The 17,084-nt window shown below is 40.1% G+C and overlaps 1 protein-coding gene across 1 annotated transcript in view; it reads right to left on the reverse strand.

Moving 5' to 3' along the window:
• The window catches only part of LOC132398293 (sodium-coupled neutral amino acid symporter 1-like), a 104,023-nt gene that overhangs the window by 62,572 nt on the left and 24,367 nt on the right, over positions 1-17,084 (reverse strand). Inside the window, exon 4 of the mRNA XM_059977496.1 lies at positions 16,520-16,635. Coding sequence (XP_059833479.1) covers positions 16,520-16,635 — 116 coding nt within the window. The remainder of the gene's footprint in view (positions 1-16,519; positions 16,636-17,084) is intronic.

The raw sequence follows: 17,084 nt of genomic DNA on the forward strand, positions 1-17,084 counted from the left end.
TTAGAGCCTCTGCCTGTTCTCACCTAAGCCTGTTGAGCCAAAGCCTGATCACTCTAACACTGTTCTCTCCAACAATGGCTGCTCCGCTTCTTCCTTAATTCTCTTTATGGCCTTTGCCAAGTACCTAAGAAATTCTATGATTACAGTCTGCAAAAATTCTTAAAAGTGGTCAGCTCTTTTTAAAATCTCACATCACCTCAGCCAAAGAACAACTGCCCATGATGACTTCCATCCACCAAAAGGAAATGAAAGGCTCCAGGCTCTTGTTAAGTTTATTACTTATACTACCCTCAGTGGTTACTAATTAAGAATAGGAATGTTCCTGATAAAATGGCCACAGGGATGGAACCTGATGTGATGCTCTGCTGCAGTGGCCCATGTACTTCAAGGTCCAGCATGCTGTGTGTTCACAGATGCTCTTCTGCACACCACTGGTGTAACATGAGGTTATCTGAGAGACGGTTTCCTTTCTGTCAGCTTGAACCAGTCTGGCCATTTTCTTCTGATTTCTCTCATTAACAAGGCATTTAGGCATTTTCACCCACAGAACTGCCATTCACTGGACGCTGTGCATGAAAATCCTAAGAGATCAGCGGTTTCTGAGATACTCAAGCCACCCCATCCGGCACCAATGGTAAAAGTCACTTAGATCACATCACTTCTCCATTCTTATTTTTAGTCTGAATGACAACTGAGCCTTGTGACCATGCCTGCATGCTTTTAGGCACTGAGTTGCTGCCAAATCATTAACAAGGAGGTGTATAGGTGTACCTAATAAAATGGCCACTGAGTGTATATTTTAAATTCCAGATTTATATCATTATTTGAACTTAAATTTCCCAGCTGCTGTAATGGGATTTGAAACTCAGGTTTCTGGATGCTGATCTAGGAACCTAACAATAATGTTATTTTACTGGCAAAGAGCTAATGAGAAACATTGAAACACAGAAAACTATCAGCATAATACAGGCCCTTTGGCCCACAATGCTGTGCTCAACATGTCCTTACCTTATAACTTACCTTGGGTTACCCATAGCCCTCTGGTTTTTAAGTTCCATATACCTATCCAGGAATGTCTTAAAAGACCCTATTGTATCCACCTCCACCACTGTCACCGGCAGCCCACTCCACGCTCTCACCACTCTGCATAAAAAACTTATATCGGCATCTCCACTCTACATACTTTCAAGTACTTTAAAATGGTGCCCTCACATGCTAGCTTTCTCAGCACTGGGAAAAAGCCTTTGATTATCCACACAAACAATGCTTCTCATCATCTTGTACACCTCTATCAGGTCACCTGTCATCTTCTGTCGCTCCAAGGACAAAAGGAGGAGTTCACTCAAGCTATTTTCATAAGGCATGCTCCCTAATCCTTGTAAATCTCCTCTGCACACTTTCTATGGTTTCCACATCCTTCCTGCAGTAAGGCAACCAGAACTAAGCACAGTGCTCCAAGTGGGGTCTGACCGGGGTCCTATATAGCTGCAGCATTACCTCTCGGCTCTTAATCTCAATCCCACGATTGATGAAGGCCGATGCGCCATATACCTTCTTAACCACAGAGTCAAACTGCTCAGCAGCTTTGAGTGTCCTATGGACTCGGACCCCAAGATCCCTCTGATCCTCTACACTTCCAAGAGTCAAATACTATATTCTACCATCATATTGGGTCATTTCTTCGGCAGTTTGAATGGGGCATGACTGTGCAAGCATGGGAGAGTTTAAAAAGTGAGCAGATTAATGGAGCGGGCGACGGAGTAGTGGGAGACAGAGTAGGAAGGCTTTGGCTTGAGAGGCTGAGGACAAGTTTGCTCCCAGTGAGGTAAGACCAGGTAAGCTCCTTTAATTAATCTAATTAGCTTAGGAGTAGGTAATGGAGGCAGCAGTTAGGGCAGTTGAGTGCTCCGTTTGCAGTATGTGGGAAGTCAGGGCGAGCACAATTTTTCCTGATGACTACACCTGCAAAAGGTGCATCCAGTTTCAGTTCCTGACAAACTGAGTTAGGGAACTGGAGCTGGAGCTCGATGAACTTCAGATCATTTGGGAGGCAGAGGCAGAAAAAAACAGGAGTTACAGGGAGATAGTCACTCCTAAGAGTCAGTAGAAAGGGAGCTGGGTAACTGTCAGGAGAAGGAAGGGGAATAGACAAAATGAGCAGAGCATCCAAGAAGGCCCACCACCGCCTTTACTTCCTGAGAAAGCTGAAGAAATTTGGCCTGTCCCCTAAAACCCTCACTAATTTTTATAGGTGCACCGTAGAAAGCATTCTTCTAGGCTGCATCACAACCTGGTATGGAAGTTGTCCTGTCCAAGACCGGAAGAAGCTGCAGAAGATCGTGAACCTAGCCCAGCATATCACACAAACCAAACTTCCATCCTTGAACTCACTTTACATCACACACTGTCGGAGCAGTGCTGCCAGGATAATCAAGGATAAGTCCCACCCAGCCAACACACTTTTTGTCCCACTTCCCTCCAGGAGAAGGTTCAGGAGCATGAAGATTCGTACGGCCAGATTTGGGAACAGCTTCTTTCCAACTGTGATAAGACTGCTGAACAGATCCTGACCCGGATCTGGGCTGCACCTTCCAAATATCTGGACCTGACTTGCACTACTGTACTTTCCCTTTTCTATTTCCTAATTATGATTTATAATTTAATTTTTTATTATATTTACTTTGATTTGTACTTCAGGGAGTGCGAAGCGCAGAAACAAATATCACTGAGATGATTGGACACTCTAGTATCAATTGTTTGGTGACAATAAAGTATTTGTATTCTTCTTTGTATCCCTGTGGCCGTTCCAATCAATAATAAGTATACCATTTTGGATACTGTTGGTGGGGATGACCTATCGGGGACAATTTGCAGTGGTTGCATCTCTGGGACCGAGACTGGGCCCTCAGCTCAGAAGGGAAGGAGGGAAAAGAGGAGAACAGTAGTGATAGGGGATTTGATAGTTAGGAGGACAGATAAGAGGTTCTGCGGAAGAGATCGAGAATCCCAGATGGTCTGCTGCCTCCCTGGTGCCAGGGTCCGCGATATCTCAGATCGAGTTCTCAGTATTCTCAAGAGAGAGGGTGAGCAGCCAGATGTCATGGTCCATGTAGGGATCAATGATGTGGATAGGAAGAAGGAGGAGGTCCTACACAGAGAAGTTAGGGAGTTAGGTGCAAAGTTCAAGGACAGGACCTTCAGGGTTGTATTCTCAGGATTGCTACCTGTGCCACGTGCTAGTGAGGCTAGAAATAGGAAGATAATACAGCTAAATACATGGCTAAGGAGTTGGTGCAGGAGGGAGGGTTTCATGTTTCTGGACAATTGGGCCTTGGTCCAGGGAAGGTGGGATCTGTTCCGACAGGACGGATTGCACCTGAACTAGAGGGGGACTAACATCCTTGCAGGAAGGTTTGCTAGTGCTGCTCCAGGGGGTTTAAACTAGATTTGCTGGGGGAGGGGAACCAGCATGTTAGAGCAGATAGTGAGGTGGAGGAGGATAAAGGACATGTGAGAGCTGCAGGTATAGTGCATGGAGTAAAGTCAGGTCTGATATATAAAGAGGCTTTGAGGAAAGAGAAACAGAATAAAGGGCCAAGAGTAGAAGGGCGAAAGTGCATGTACTTCAATGCAAGAAGCATCAAGACTAAAGGTGATAAACTGAGAGGTTGGATACATTCATGGAATTATGATGTAGTGGCCATTACAGAGACTTGGCTGGCACCAGGGCAGGAATGGATTCTGAATATTCCCGGATTTCAGTGCTTTACAAGGGATAGAGAAGGGGGGAAAAAGGGAGGAGGGGTGACATTACTGGTCAGAGATACTGTTACAGCTACAGAAAGGTTGGGTAATGTAGCAGGATCTTCTTTTGAGTCAGTGTGGGTGGAAGTCAGGAACAGGAAGGGAGCAGTTACGCTATAGGGAGTATTCTATAGGCCCCCTGGTAGCAGCAGAGATACCGAGGAACAGATTGGGAGGCTGATTTTGGAAAGGTGCAAAAATAACAGGGTTGTTATCATGGGTGACTTTAACTTCCCTAATATTGATTGGCATCTGATTAGTTCCAATGGTTTAGATGGGGCAGAGTTTGTAAGTGGTTCCAGGATGGATTCCTGTCACAGTATGTTGACAGGCCGACTGGGGGAATACCATACTAGATCTAGTATTAGGTAATGAACTGGGTCAGGACACAGATCGCTCAGTGGGTGAGCATCTGGGGGACAGTGACCACCGCTCCCTGGCCTTTAACATTATCATGGAAAAGGATAGAATCAGAGAGGACAGGAACATTTTTAATTGGGGAAGGGCAAATATGAGTCTAGAACTTGCGGGTGTGAATTGGGATGATGTTTTTGCAGCAAAATGTACTATGGACATGTGGTCAATTTTTAAGGATCTCTTGCAGGATGTTAGGGATAAATTTGTCCCAGTGAGGAAGATAAAGAATGGTAGAGTGAAGGAACCATGGGTGACAAGTGAAGTGGAAAATCACTGGAGCTTCCCTCAACTATGGAGCTGGAAATCGAGAGGACGCATCGCGCGTTAGTCCCGAAGTCTACCTAAGATAAACCACATTCAATAATAATTGAATTCCTTCGGTACAGCACCAAGGTGGAGTGGAGATTCTTCTTACCTGGGGTAAGAAGAATGCACACACACACACACATATATATATACATATAGGTGTAGTACACAGAGAAATCTTTTCTGTGTAATGGATTTGTTCACTGACTTTTATGAATACTGCAATGGGGGCCCTCAACTCACAAGTAGCAGGGGTTATCCCCCACAGCTAGATATTTCCTCTAGCTCAATGCAGGGTCATCTACTAGAGACCTCAGCCTTGGAATCACACGTTCATTGCCATTTTTGTTATTATTTGTGTTTCTTGGTTCTTATTTGTTCAGGGAGTAGATCGATTAAGTTTTATTCTAATTTCAATGATACATTGACAGATAAATATGGATGGCTAAGGACAAGGTAAAATTAATTTCTTTTTATGTCAATGGGCTATTAAATCCAATCAAACGTAATAGAATTTTATTCAAAATGAGAAAAGAACAAGCCCATGTAGTATATTCACAGGAAACTCAGTTAAGTGATAATGAGCATAAAAAACTAAAGAGAATTGGCTTCACTAATCTGTTTTTCTCCTCATATAAATCAGGACATAGGAGAGGAGTTGCTATTCTTATCTCAAGTAAACTAAATTTTGAAAACATTATTCAAAATGGGAGATAAAGAGGGCAGATATATTCTGGTAAGGGGGAATATAGATGGCAATTCAGTTACTCTATTGAATATATACCCACCCCCGGGATGTGATATTGGTTTCTTTCAGAAAATTACTGATGTTATGGTAGTGGAAACAGAAGGTCTCCTGATATGTGGGGGAGACTTAAATTTACAATTACAACTAAACTTATTCCAATAGAAAAACCTATGAAACAAAATCTTTACATAAGAAAGTTAATACACGTTTTGAGGATGTTGGTTTAATTGATATATGGAGGGACCTTTTCCCCGACAGAAGGGATTACACTCATTATTCTGCTCCCCATTCTGTATATACAAGAATAGACTATTTCATAACATTTGGAAAAGACAAAGACAAAATAAACACTTGTGGAATTTGGACAATAGATGTAAGTTACCATGCCCCTATATATTTAGCTGTTGATTTTGACCTACAACCAAAGAATACTATTTGGAAACTAAATTCAAGTCTGCTTAATGATCTGTACTTTAAGGAACAAATTAAAAAAGAAATTGGTCTCTACTTAGAATTTAATGATAATGGAGAGGTTTCACATCCCATTTTATGGGATACTCTGAAGGCGGTCTTAAAAGAGAAAATTACAGTGATACCGTCATATAAGAAAGAAATAAGGAATAAAACATTAGAGAAATTACAAAATAGGCTGAAGGAACTAGAGAAATACACAAATTGAATTTGGCACAGGATGCATTGGGGAAATTAATAGTTTGGCTACGCAAGAAATCAGGAAAAATTTAATGTTTCTGAAACAGAGACATTATGAAAGTGGATCAAAATCTATGAAAATACTGGCGTGGAAACTGAAAAAAAAAAGCAGAAAATACAATTCATTGAATTAGGGACCCAAGAATGAAAATGATAAAAAATAAGCTAAGTAAAATTCAAGAAGCTTTTGAAGTGTTTTACAAAACTCTATATTCCAAAGTTCCAGAGGGAAGCATAACCCAAATTGACATCTTCTTGAATACTCTAGAGTTACCCACTTTAAGTGAAGAACAAAATAGAACGATGACTGCTGACATAACTGAGGTTGAATTAAAAGCTGCAATTAGTAGGCTTAAATTAAGCAAGTCACCAGGATCAGATGGGTATACGGCAGAGTTAAAAATTTAAGAATTTAAAAATGAGTTAATTCCTGTTTTACTCCCCACATTGAACTGGGCTCTAAAACAGGCACAAATGCCACCCAGTTGGAAGAAAGCGATAATCTCAGCTATACTGAAAGAAGGCAAGGATAAAATGGAACGCGGGTCATTTAGACCAATATCCATTCTTAATGTAGGTTATAGATTATTTACTTCCATCATGGCCAAACAATTAGAGGAGTTTCTACCCATACTGATACGTAACAATCAGATAGGTTTTATACAACAATGCCAGACACAAGACAATATACGCAGGACACTTCGTATTATGGATCATATACAAAATAATATAATCAAAGCAATAGTGATAAGCGCGGACTCTGAAAAAGCATTTGATTCGGTTAATTGGAATTTTCTTTACAGAGTTTTACATAGATTTGGTTTCCAAGACACAATTATTAAAACTATACAGACATTTTATGACAATCCTACTGCTAGGATTAAAATCAATGGATATTTATGAAATAGTGTTACCCTAGAAAGGGGCACGAGACAGGTTTTTGCATGGCCATTGCTACTCTTCACATTATATCTGGAACCATTAGCTCAATACATCAGACAAAATGAAGATATCAGGGGAATTATTATTAAAGGGACAGAGCATAAATTGGCTTGTTATGCAGATGACATTTTGATCTATCTAGGGCAACCAACATACTCTTTACCTAAATTGATGCAATCCTTTGAACAATATGGTCAATTATCAGGATACAAGATCAACATAGATAAAACCCAATAACTTTCATATTACTATAGCCCACCAAGAGAAATTGAAAGTAGATACTGTTGGGCATGGTCTTACAAATATCTGGGCATCATTATGCCAAAAGATCTGGCAAAATTATCAGCATCTAATTATCAGCCTTTATATAAAAAAATTAAGGAAGATGTGGCAAGATGGAACCTGATCCCTTTTTTCAGTCTCAGTTCAAGGACTGAGTCTATTAAAATGAATATACTGCCCAGACTATTAAATCTCTTTCAGACCCTACCAATATATATTAATCAAAATCAATTCAATGAACAGAACAAGATGTTATCAAGGTATATTTGGCAGGGTAAAAGGCCTAGAGTTCATCTCAAAACTTTGCAATTAGCAGAAGAAAAGGGGTGGGTGGGGCCTACCTTCTCTTAGAGATTATTATTTTGCAGCAGAGTTGAGAGCTGTGATATGTTGGTGCAACCCATCATATGACACTCAATGGAGAAACACTGAGGAGTGGGTACTTCCCATCCCCATACAAGCAATTTTGGCTGATAACAACCTGCAAAGGTACATAAATACTATTGATAACCCATGGGTGAAATTGACTCTTAAAATATGGAAAACTACTATAAGAGAATATAATCTAGAGGGAGGTATTGCATTTATTAAATGGTATGCATATGCCTCGGATTTTACACCAAATAAATTGGATGCTAGATTTAAGGACTGGACAGCAAAGGAATAACAGTTCTTTGCAACATAATGAAAGAAGGAACACTGTTCAGTTTTGAAATGTTTAAAGAGAAACATTTATTAGAAAAACAAGATTTTTATCGGTATTTACAGATGTGACAATATGTTAATAAGATGCTTAAAAATGAAACCAAGGCAAGTACATGCTTGATAAAGCTATTTAGAAAAGCATATAATTCAGATAATGGTAGTAGAATCATTTCAAGCATGTATAAGGGGTTGTCAAATCTTAAAACACATTCAACTTCATACTTTAAAACAAAATGGGAGAAGGAAGGAGGGATAATTATATCTGAGGAAGAATGGACAACAATGTGGAGGTATCAATGGAAGTGTACCAGTTCACAGAAATGGAGGGAGTTTGGATAGAAAAACTTGATAAGATATTTTATTACAGCCTCTCAGAAATCCCATTATGATAGTAACCTCCCTGTTTGCTGGAGAAATTGTGGAAATCAAAATGCATATCATTATCATACTTTTTTGGACTGCCCTGTTATCAAAAACTATTGGAGGGGGATACACAATGCCCTACAAGACATCTTTAAATGTGAAATACCCTTAGAGAGTAAGACCATATATTTTGGATATATATCTCAAGAATGGTTGAAAAGAGATAAATATTTAATAAATATTTATTTATGGTAAAAAGACTCTTACTAGGAAATGGTTATCATGGATGGAAATTACAATGGACATTTAGAAAATGGTGAAGATAACAGCATCTGTTAATTAAGCTGGAACAATTTGATTCATACTGGGAAAAATGGTTTAACTACATAATGCCTCATAGGCCTGATTTTATTCTCACAATTCAATGAATAATTTGTGAAAAAAGATCACTCGCTACTAGTACATAGTTCTTTCCTTTTGCTTGTTTTTTCTTTCCACTCTTTTCTTTAAGTGTATACCTCAGATAAATACTTTGTGGAGATTTGTGATATATATATATGATTATATGATATATATGTACAATGTCTGAAATACATCTTATGGAAATGTTTGTTTGATGATGAACTTCAATAAAAAAATTACAAAAAAATGGAAGCAAGGATCAGATGAGTCTATTGAGGAACATAGGGAAACAAGAAAGGAGCTTAAGAAGGGACTGTGGAGAGCAAGAAGGGGGCATGAGAAGGCCTTGGTGAGTAGGATAAAGGAAAACCCCAAGGCATTCTTCAATTATGTGAAGAACAAAAGGTTGACAGGAGTGAAGATAGGACCAAATAGAGATAAAAGTGGGAAGATGTGCCTGGAGGCTATGGAAGTGAGTGAAGTCCTCAATGAATACTTCTCTTCGGTATTCATCAATGAAAGGGAACTTGATGATGGTAAGGACAATATGAGTGAGGTTGATGTTCTGGAGCATGTTGATATCAAGGGAAAAGAGGTGTTGGAGTTGTTAAAATACATTAGGATGGATAATTCCCTGGGGCCTGTCAGAATATTCACCAATTTGCTCCACGAGGAGAGGGAAGAGATTGCTGTATGTCCTCGTTATCCACAGGAATGGTACTGGAGGACTGGAGGGAGGCGAATGTTGTCACCTTGTTCAAAAGGGTAGTACGAATAATCCAGTTGCCTTATGTCTGTGGTGGGAAAGCTATTGTAAAAGATTCTTAGAGACTGAATCAATGGACATTTAGAGCATCATGATCTAATCAGGGACAGTCATCATGGCTTTGTGAAGGGCAAGTCATATCTAACAAGCCTGATAGAGTTTTTTGAGGAGGTGACCAGACATATACAAACGTAGATCAGGGTAGTGCAGTGGATGTGATCTACATGGATTTTGGTTAGGCATTTGACAAGGTTCCACACCTTATTCAGAAAATCAGAAGGCATGGGAGCCAGGGAAGTTTGGCCAGGTGGTTTCAGAACTGGCTTCCCTGCAGAAAGCAGAGGGTCGTGGTGGAAGGAATACATTCCGATTGGAGGGTTGACACTAGTGGTGTCCCACAAGGATCCGTTCTGGGACCTCTACATTTTGTGATTTTTATTAACGACCTGGATGTGGGGGTAGAAGGGTGGATTGGCAATTTTGCAGATGACACAAAGTTTGGTGGTGTTGTGGATAGTGTCGTGGATTGTCTAAGATTGCAGAGAGGCATTGATAGGATGCAGAAGTGGGCTGAGAAGTGGCAGATTGAGTTCAACCCAGAGAAGTGTGAGGTGGTACACTTTGAAAGGACAAACTCCAAGGCAGGAAATCGCAGGCTACTTGGAAGTGTGGAGGAGCAGAGGGATCTGGGGGTACATGTCCACAGATCCCTGAAAGTTGCCTCACAGGTAGATAGGGTAGTTAAGAAAGCTTATGGAGTGTTAGCTTTCATAAATCAAGGGACAGAGTTTAAGAGTCATGGGGTAATGATGTAGCTCCTCAAAACTCTAGTTAGGCCACACTTGGAGTACTGTGTCCAGTTCTGGTTGCCTCACTATAGGAAGGATGTGGAAGCATTGGAAAGGGTACAGAGGAGATTTACCAGGATGCTGTCTGGTTTAGAGAGTATGGATTGTGATCAAAGATTAAGGGAGCTAGGGCTTTACTCTCTGGAGAGAAGGAGGATGAGAGGAGACAATGATAGAGGTATACAAGATATTAAGAGGAATAGATAGAGTGGACAGCCAGTGCCTCTTCCGCAGGGCACCACTGCTCAGTACAAGAGGACATGGCTTTAAAGTAAGGGGTGGAAAGTTCAAGGGGGATATTAGAGGAAGGTTTTTTACTCAGAGAGTAGTTGGTGTGTGGAATGCACTGCCTGAGTCAGTGCTGAAGGCAGATACACTAGTGAAATTTAAGAGACTACTAGACAGGTATATGGAGGTCAAATATAGAACATAGAACAATACAGCACAGTACAGGCCCTTCGGCGCACAATGCTGTGCCGACCCTTAAACACTGCCTCGCATATAACCCCCCAGCTTAAGTTCCACCAAATTTTAAGGTAAGGGGTGGAAAGTTCAATAGGGATATCAGAGGAAGGTTTTAAATTTGACATACCAAAATGAACCACCTCACACTTAATCTGGATTGAATTTCATCTGCCACTTCTCAGCCCAGTTTTGCATCCTATCAATGCCCTGCTGTAACCTCTGACAGCCTTCCACACTATCCACAACACCCCCAACCTTTGTGTCATCAGAAAATTTACTAACACATCCTCCACTTCCTCATCTAGGTCATTTATAAATTTCACAAAGAGAAGGGGTCCCAGAATAGATCTCTGAGGCGCATCACTGGTCACTGACCTCAATGCAGAATATGACCCATCTACAACCACTCTTTGCCTTCTGTAAGCAAGCCATTTCTGGATCCATAAAGCAAGGTCCCTTTGGATCCCATACCTCCTTACTTTCTCAATAAACCTTGCATGGGGAATCTTATCAAATACCTTGCTGAAATCCATATACACTACCTTTATTGCTCCACCTTCATTTATGTGTTTAGTCACACCCTCAAAAAATTTAATCAGGCTTGTAAGACATCACCTGCCTTTGACAAAGCCATGCTGACTATTCCTAATCATATTATGCCTCTCAAGATGTTCATAAATCCTGCCTCTCAGGATCTTATCCATCAACTTACCAACCACTGAAGTAAGACTCACTGGTCTATAATTTCCTACTTTCTTTCTTGAATAAGGGAAACAACATCTGCAACCCTCCAATCCTCTGTAACCTCTCCCATCCCCATTGATGATGCAAAGATCATCGCCAGCAATCTCCTCCCTTGCCTCCCACTGTAGCCTGGGGGTAAATCTTGTCCGGTCACGGTGACTTATCCAACTTGATGCTTTCCAAACGCTCCAGCACATCCTTCCTTAAAATTTATATGCTCAAGCTTTTCAGTCCACTGTAAGTCATCCCTATAATCGCCAAGATCCTTTTTTGTAGTGAATACTGAAGCAATACCCATTAAGTACCTCTGCTATCTCCTCTGGTTCCATACACACTTTTCCATTGTCACACTTGATCGGTCCTGTTCTCTCACATCTTATCCCCTTGCTCTTTGCATAACTGTAGAATGCCTTGGGATTTTCCTTAATCCTGTCCAACAAGGCCTTCTCATGGCCCCTTCTGGCTCTCCTAATTTCATTCTTAACCTCCTTCCTGCTAGCCTTATAACCTTATGATCTCTATCATTACCTAATGTTTTTTGAACCTTTCGTAAGCTCTTCTTTTCTTCTTGACTAGATTTACAACAGGTTTTGTACACCCCAGTTCCTTTACCTTACCATTCTTTCCCTGTCTCATTGGAACTCCATACATATAACCCCTGAACATTTGCCACCTATGCTGAACTCCTCGCAAATATCCCCTGAACATTTGCGACATCCCGGAGAACATCTGTAGCCTCATATTTCCCCTTACGTCAATTAAATGCTTTCCTAACTAGTCTGTTCCTATCCCTCTCCAATGCTATGGTAAAAGAGATAGAATTGTGATCACTATCTCCAAAATGCTCTCCCACTGAGAGATCTGACACCTGACTGGGTTCACTTCTGAATTCCAGATCAAGTACAGCCTCTCCTCTTGTAGGCTTATCTACATATTGTGCAAGGAAACCTTCCTGAACACACCTAACAAACTCCACCCCATCTAAACCCCTTGCTGTAGGGGTTGATATTTGGGAAATTAAAATCTTCCACCATGACAACTCTGTTACTAATACATCTTTCCAGCATCTGTCTCCCTATCTGCTCCTCGATATCCCTGTTACTATCGGGTGGTCTGTAAAAAACACCCAGTAGAATTATTGACCCCTTCCTGTTCCTAACTTCCACCCACAGAGACTTCGTAGACAATCCCTCCATGACTTCCTCCTTTTCTGTAGCTGTGACACTATCTCTGATCAGCAGTACCACACCCCCACCTCTTTTGCCTCCCTCTCTGTCCTTTCTGAAACATCTAAAACCTGGCTCTTGAAGTATCCATTCCTGCCCCTGAGCCATCCAAGTCTCTGTAATGGCCACCACATCATAGCTCCAAGTGCTGATCCACGCTCTGAGCACATCCACTGTCCATAATACTCCTTTCATTAAAATAGTCACATCTCAAACCATAGGTCTGAGAATGTTCCTTCCTTATCCTATCCCCCCTCTTGAGAGTGAGCAAAAGTGGTTCTGGTATAACATTATAATGGGCAAACTGATCATGAATAGAAATTACTGAAATAATTTTTGATTTTGATTCTATCATTTAATAATGAAAGGAAAGTGGTGTTACCTTTAAGTTTTTCAAAATAGTGGGATACTCTGATATGGATGATTAAAAATCAAATTATTGTTCAGGCCCAAATAGTTAAATAGTCCTTCTACCGTCTGTTAAAACGACAACCCTGCGGTTATTTTAAGGGATTAGTTCCAATAGGAGATAAAACAATTCATGAAATGAAGAGATAGTAAACTCTCAATTAGAGTTCTATAATTCTTGAAACAAAAATATCGAGTTATTGTTTAAGAACACTGAACAATAATTGTTTGCACATAGGGCAAATATTGACTTCACTCTCAATTCCGTTTTACTGAATTTGAGAGCTTGAATGGATTGTCTGGTCTTGAGTTGAGCGTTACATAATGAGCCATTCATCTAATTCAGTGTCAGTTAATCTCTATTTGATTCTTTTGAGCAATCAGACAATCCTTTATAAATTCAATTAACATTTTATGAAGGAAACCACCACTGAGATAAATTACAAATATCATTTTGATTGAATCACGCAACATGAAAATCAAAATGTGTATCTTCAATTCAGTATACAATCGGCCCTCCTTTATCGTGAGGGATTGGTTCCGGGACCTCTTGCGGATACCAAAAAACGTGGATGCTCGAGACCCTTATTCAATTGTCTCAATGCCGTGGACCTTAGGTCCCAGCGGAACTCCAGACCTTATTTAACCTGTCTCAGTGCTGTGGACATTAGGACCTGGTGGTTGAATCCGCAGTGTTTCTGTTCACGAAAATAATCACGATCACGGTTGAAAATAAAGTGGAAATAATAAAGCGATCGTAAAAAGGTAAAATGTCATTGGTCATTGGAAAAGCGTTAAGCTACGTCGGTCAACGATCAGAACAATTTTAAAGAATAAAGTGAGAAAGGCTCTGCCCCAATGATAGCTACAATTATTACTAAGCAATGCAATGGTTTAATTATTGGGTTTTGGGGTTCTGAGTTTTTGATCCTCCACATCAAACCGGCATGGATGGAGAGAGCACTCAAAAGCAGTCTGTTACTGGCTCCCGAGCCTGGCGCTGAAACATACGTTAAGTGTATTATATGCATAGAAAGGTAAAATATATACTGTATACTAAGAAAAACATTTGACTAACTGGCGCTAAATAATACTGGATGTACCTGTTCCAATTTACTTAGTAAGAGAATTTCCAATTTTTTTCGATCCTGATCCACGATAACCCACACACATCCTCCCGTATACTTTAAATCATCTCTAGATTACTTACAATACCTAATACAATGTAAATGCTATGTAAAATAGGTGTTATACTGCATTGTTTAGGGAATAATAACAAGAAAAAAAGTCTGTACATGCTCGAACAACAACTGCTGGAAGAGCACTTCCAGGTTTTCTCGATTCATAGCTGGTTGAATTTGCGGATAAGGAGGGACGACTGTAATTCAATTTTTTAAAATGAATTTAATTACCTCTTTTTAGCAAGATAGCTGATGTACTGTGTAATACACAGAAAAATGTCTTTTTACCCTTTACAGAAACAGTATATGCTCACAGTAAGAATTGTTCGATATTCCTATGTATATAGAATTACTAAAAATGTTGCAGACGTTGGAAATTGGAAATAAAATAATGGAGATTCTAAGCAGGACAGACAGCGGCAATGGAGCTTGAAATAGAGTCCAATCACTCTTCTGATGTAAAACTGTCCATCTGAAAAAGTAACTTGGTTTGTCTCAACCCACCGATGCTGAATGACTGCTGGGTATTCCTCACTTTCTGTTTTGTTTCAGATTTTCAGAAACTGCTGTGTTCTGCAGCTCATAAACCCAGTGCTCATTTTATTAGGTACATCCATACACCTGCTTGTTAATACAAATATATAATCAGCCAATCATGTGGCAGCAACTCAATGCATAAAAGCATGCAGACATGGTCTAGAGGTTCAGCTGTTGTTCAGACCAAACATCAAATTGGGGAAGAAATGTGATCCAAGTGACTTTGTCCAAGGAATGATTGTTGTGGCTAGACAGGATGGTTTGTGTATCTCAGCAACTGCTGATCTCCTGGGATTTTTACCCATAACAGACTCTACAATTTACAACAAATAATGCAAAAATAAAAAAAAAATCAGTGAGCGGCAGTTCAATGGGTGAAAACTCAAATTATCATGTGTTACCAACAGTGAGGAGCAGAGAAGGTGCTGGGAACTGAAAGCATATCAATCTTTGAAGTTGATGGGCTACAACAGCAGAAGACCATGAACAGGAAGTGCCAACTAAGTGAAGATCTGTCATGTTCTGTTTTCTTTCCCTAACTATCCTCATTCATCTATTGACTGAAGGCTTTTAAGCAGCTTATCTATCTGTCAGCTTAGCTGTCCCCACTCCTTCTCTTCTGCAACTTTAAACACAGTCATATTTTCTCTTTTCCTGTTCTGATCTGAAATATTAACCATGCTTCTCCCTCCATAGGTGCTGACCAACGTGTTGATTGTTCTTATCATCGCACAATGTTTCTTCAGTAAACTCAAATGCAACAGAAAGAGACTGTTAATCATTGTATCACTTTAAATATAAGAGAAGTCAAAGACAACAGAAAAACAACAGAGAGGCATGTAATATTGCACACATTTGTGGGAAGTTAGAGGACCATGAAGTTGTTAAAAACCAACAGAAAGCAACTAAAAAAGCAATAAGGTGAGAAAAGATGAAACATGAAGTTAAGTTAACAATAATATAAATTAGGATACAATATGTTTTTTTTGATATATAAAGAGTAAAAGAGAGGTGAGAGTGGATGTTGGACCGCTAGAAAATGACACTGGAGAGGTAGTAATGGGAGACAAAGAAATTGTGGAAGAACTTAAGTTCTATTGTCTTCACTGTGGAAGACAATAGCAGTATGCCAATAATTTGAGAGTGTCAGGGCAGAAGAGAGTTTAATTAATATTACTAAGGAGAATATATTTGGGAAGTTGAAATGTCTGATAGTAGAGAAATCACATGGACTAGATGCACTACATCCCAGAGTACTGAATGAGGTAGCTGAAGAGATTGTGGAGGCACATTAGGAGAATGGGCAAAGAAGTGGCAGATGGAATATCATGTAGGGAAGTATATGGTCATGCACTTTGCTAGAAGGAATAAAAGTGTGGACAATTTTCTAACTAGGGAGAAAATTCAGAAATCAGAGGTGCAAAGGGACTTGGGAGACCTCATTCAGGACTCTCTAGTGTTTTATTTGCATGCTTGAGTTGGTGGTAAGAAAGGCAAATGCAATCTTATGTAGTAAATTTGCAAATCCTTTCTTCTAAACCATTACCTCTTCCCTGCACCAGACTACCAAATATTATATTTGAAGATGATTTCAATTTTGATGACCCTCACTGTAGAAAGCAATGAAACATAACATTACTGTCATATCCACCTTCCAAACTTACATAAATGGTATAATCCCTGTGTTGGCCATGGCATATGATAAGCCCAAGAGCCCACTGCCCATGATGGCATTGCTCAGGTTAAAGACGGACATTTTCATGGAGGTAGATCCAGACTGCTGAATAAAACAGAGATATAATGTTACTTTGACAATCAAGCATAACAGATAGTTGGAATTATTTTATGTCTAGCTAAATTAGGTCATTTTGCGTACAAGGCTCATGAGTGATTCATTGAACACTACAGCTCAGAAACAGGCCTGTCATCCCACTAGACCATTGCAAACTATTAACTGCCTGGCCCCATTGACCTGAATTTGGAGCAGGTTCTCATCCAAATGTCTTTTGAATGTTGAAATTGAACCCGCTTCCACCACTTCCACTGGCAGCTCATTCCAACTTCTCACCACCAACTGAGGGAAGAAGTTCCCCCTTAGGTTCCCCTTAAACATTTCATCTGTCACCCTTAACCTATGACCTCTAGTTCTAGTCTCACCTGACCTCAGTGGAAAAAGCCTGCTTGCATTTACCCTATCTATATCCGTCAAAATTTTGTATACTTCTATCA

The sequence above is a fragment of the Hypanus sabinus genome, chromosome 8 (genome assembly GCF_030144855.1).
Source record: "Hypanus sabinus isolate sHypSab1 chromosome 8, sHypSab1.hap1, whole genome shotgun sequence".
Taxonomy (NCBI): Eukaryota; Metazoa; Chordata; class Chondrichthyes; order Myliobatiformes; family Dasyatidae; genus Hypanus; species Hypanus sabinus.